General features: G+C 46.1%; 1 protein-coding gene across 1 annotated transcript; it reads left to right on the forward strand.

Moving 5' to 3' along the window:
* Positions 1-265: 265 nt before the first annotated feature.
* Positions 266-970, forward strand: LOC132816974 (BTB/POZ domain-containing protein KCTD14-like). The gene has a single exon (XM_060827002.1). It carries the CDS (start codon positions 266-268, stop codon positions 968-970), a length of 705 nt encoding a protein of 234 aa, XP_060682985.1.
* The last annotated feature ends 1,070 nt before the right edge of the window (positions 971-2,040 follow it).

Consider the following 2,040-nt stretch of genomic DNA (forward strand, 5'->3'; position numbering starts at 1 on the left):
AATGTGTTGCTGGTTAAAAGCGCAGCAGGTCAGGCAGCATCCAAGGAACAGGAAATTCGATGTTTCGGGCAAAAGCCCTTCATCAGGAAGGGCTTTTGCCCGAAACGTCGAATTTCCTGTTCCTTGGATGCTGCCTGACCTGCTGTGCTTTAACCAGCAACACATTTTCAGCTCTGATCTCCAGCATCTGCAGACCTCACTTCTTACTCGAAGGGAATCTAATCAAATCTAAACTACCATGCCCACTGAGAATTCATGTTTAACGATGAAATTCTCTTCTCTTCCCTCCCTGCAACAGGCTTCAGGAGTTATGATTCTTAATGTTGGGGGTCAGATCTACACCACAACAGCAAGTACCCTGAAGAAATATCCTAGGTCCACACTGGCTGAACTATGCAGCAATCCTGGCAAAGCAATCATTGACCGCAAAGGCAGAATCTTCATCGACAGAGAAGGAACCTTCTTCAAATACATCTTGGCATTCCTTCGGAGTGGACAGCTACCAACCCGGTTCACCCAGCAGATTTACCAGGAGGCCCTGTTCTACAACATTGAGCCTCTGGTGGAGCTGCTCAGGGATTCGCCGGAACTGTATGGCGAGCTGGTCGGAAGGCAGCAGTTTTTGAGCGAGGTGCCAAATTACATGGAGAACGTCGAGGTGCTCATTCACCTGGCCAGGGCGGAAAGCGTGGGCTCTCGCCGATCCTGGGTGATGGTCTGTGTGGTCAAAAACAAAGAGGATGAGGCAAAGGTCCTGGAAACCATCAGGGATCTGGGCCCTGACAAGGACTCTCTGGTGAAATTTGGCCCCTGGAGACCTTCGCCAACGGCCTCTGATTTACTGGACTGCATCAAACTGGACATTGAGAAAAGAGGCTACAATGTTTCTTTCCAACCCTACAAAGCAGTGAGAGGACTGCTGTCTTCCTCTTGCAACTTGCTCTTTCAGTTTGTTTTCACTTGGTGGTAAAGGTGTTACCACAGTATCTACAGCCCAAATAAGCCAAATGGCCTGTGAGATTGTTCATATTACAGGCCAGCCTCCATCTACATATTCCCCTCTTCTTTCCCACCTTGCCTTTATCTAGATTTTCCCTTTGGTTCATCTGTGTTAATTACCTCAGCTACTCCTCAGGGCAGTCAAACCATTCCTTGGAAAAACACATTCTCCAGAGTTCCCAGCTGGGGTTTACTGTTACATAGTGCTGAGGCCATTCAGTCCATTGAGTCAGTGCTGACCTATCTACACTAATCCCACACCAGGCTCATCGCCTTGAATCTTCTGACATTTCAAGTGCCCAACCACATTTTCTTTTAAAAAGGTTGTGAGGTTTCCCATCTCTATTACCTTCCCAGGTAGGATATTCCAGATTGCAAACATCATCTGGATAAAATATCTATTCCTCAAATCCTCCTGCCTTTCACCTCATTGTGCCCCTTCACAACTGATCCTTTTATTAAGGGGAACACCTGCTTCCTACCCATATCCCAACGATCTTGTCCTTGTGAACCCAAGTTATTGTGGAGAACAAGTAATCGTTTGTTAGACCTCAGCTGCAGTATTGTGTACAGCTCTGGGCACCTCTTTATAGGAAAGATGTGAATGCATTGGATAAAGCACAGAAGTGATTTACAAAAATAGCTCCAGAAACCTCAATGATGAGGAGAGTTTGAAGACGGTGGGGCTATTCTGCTTGGAGGGGAGAAGGCCGAGAGGGGATTTGATAGAGGTTTTCAAAATCGTCAACAAGTTGGATAGAGTAGATCAAGAGAAGCTGTTCCCACTTATAAGAGAAAAAGAACAAGATGTAAAGTGATATGCCAATGAAGTAAGGGCGATGTGGGAAAGAGAAATAAAATCAGCAGCAAGAGGTTAGAGTATGGAATGCACTGCCTGGAAATGTAGAGGCAAGTTCAATTGAGGCATTCAAGAGGGTCAGTGGATGATAATGAGGATCGAAATGGTGTTCATGACTATGGGGAAAAGGCAGGAGACTGGCACTGGATAATAGAATCGACACAAGCACAATGGGCAAAATG

Source organism: Hemiscyllium ocellatum, chromosome 6, assembly GCF_020745735.1.
Source record: "Hemiscyllium ocellatum isolate sHemOce1 chromosome 6, sHemOce1.pat.X.cur, whole genome shotgun sequence".
NCBI lineage: Eukaryota > Metazoa > Chordata > Chondrichthyes > Orectolobiformes > Hemiscylliidae > Hemiscyllium > Hemiscyllium ocellatum.

Bases quoted from the DNA above. Each gene is read 5' to 3' on its own strand.
- LOC132816974 (XM_060827002.1), top strand. From the start codon at position 266: ATGAAATTCTCTTCTCTTCCCTCCCTGCAACAGGCTTCAGGAGTTATG.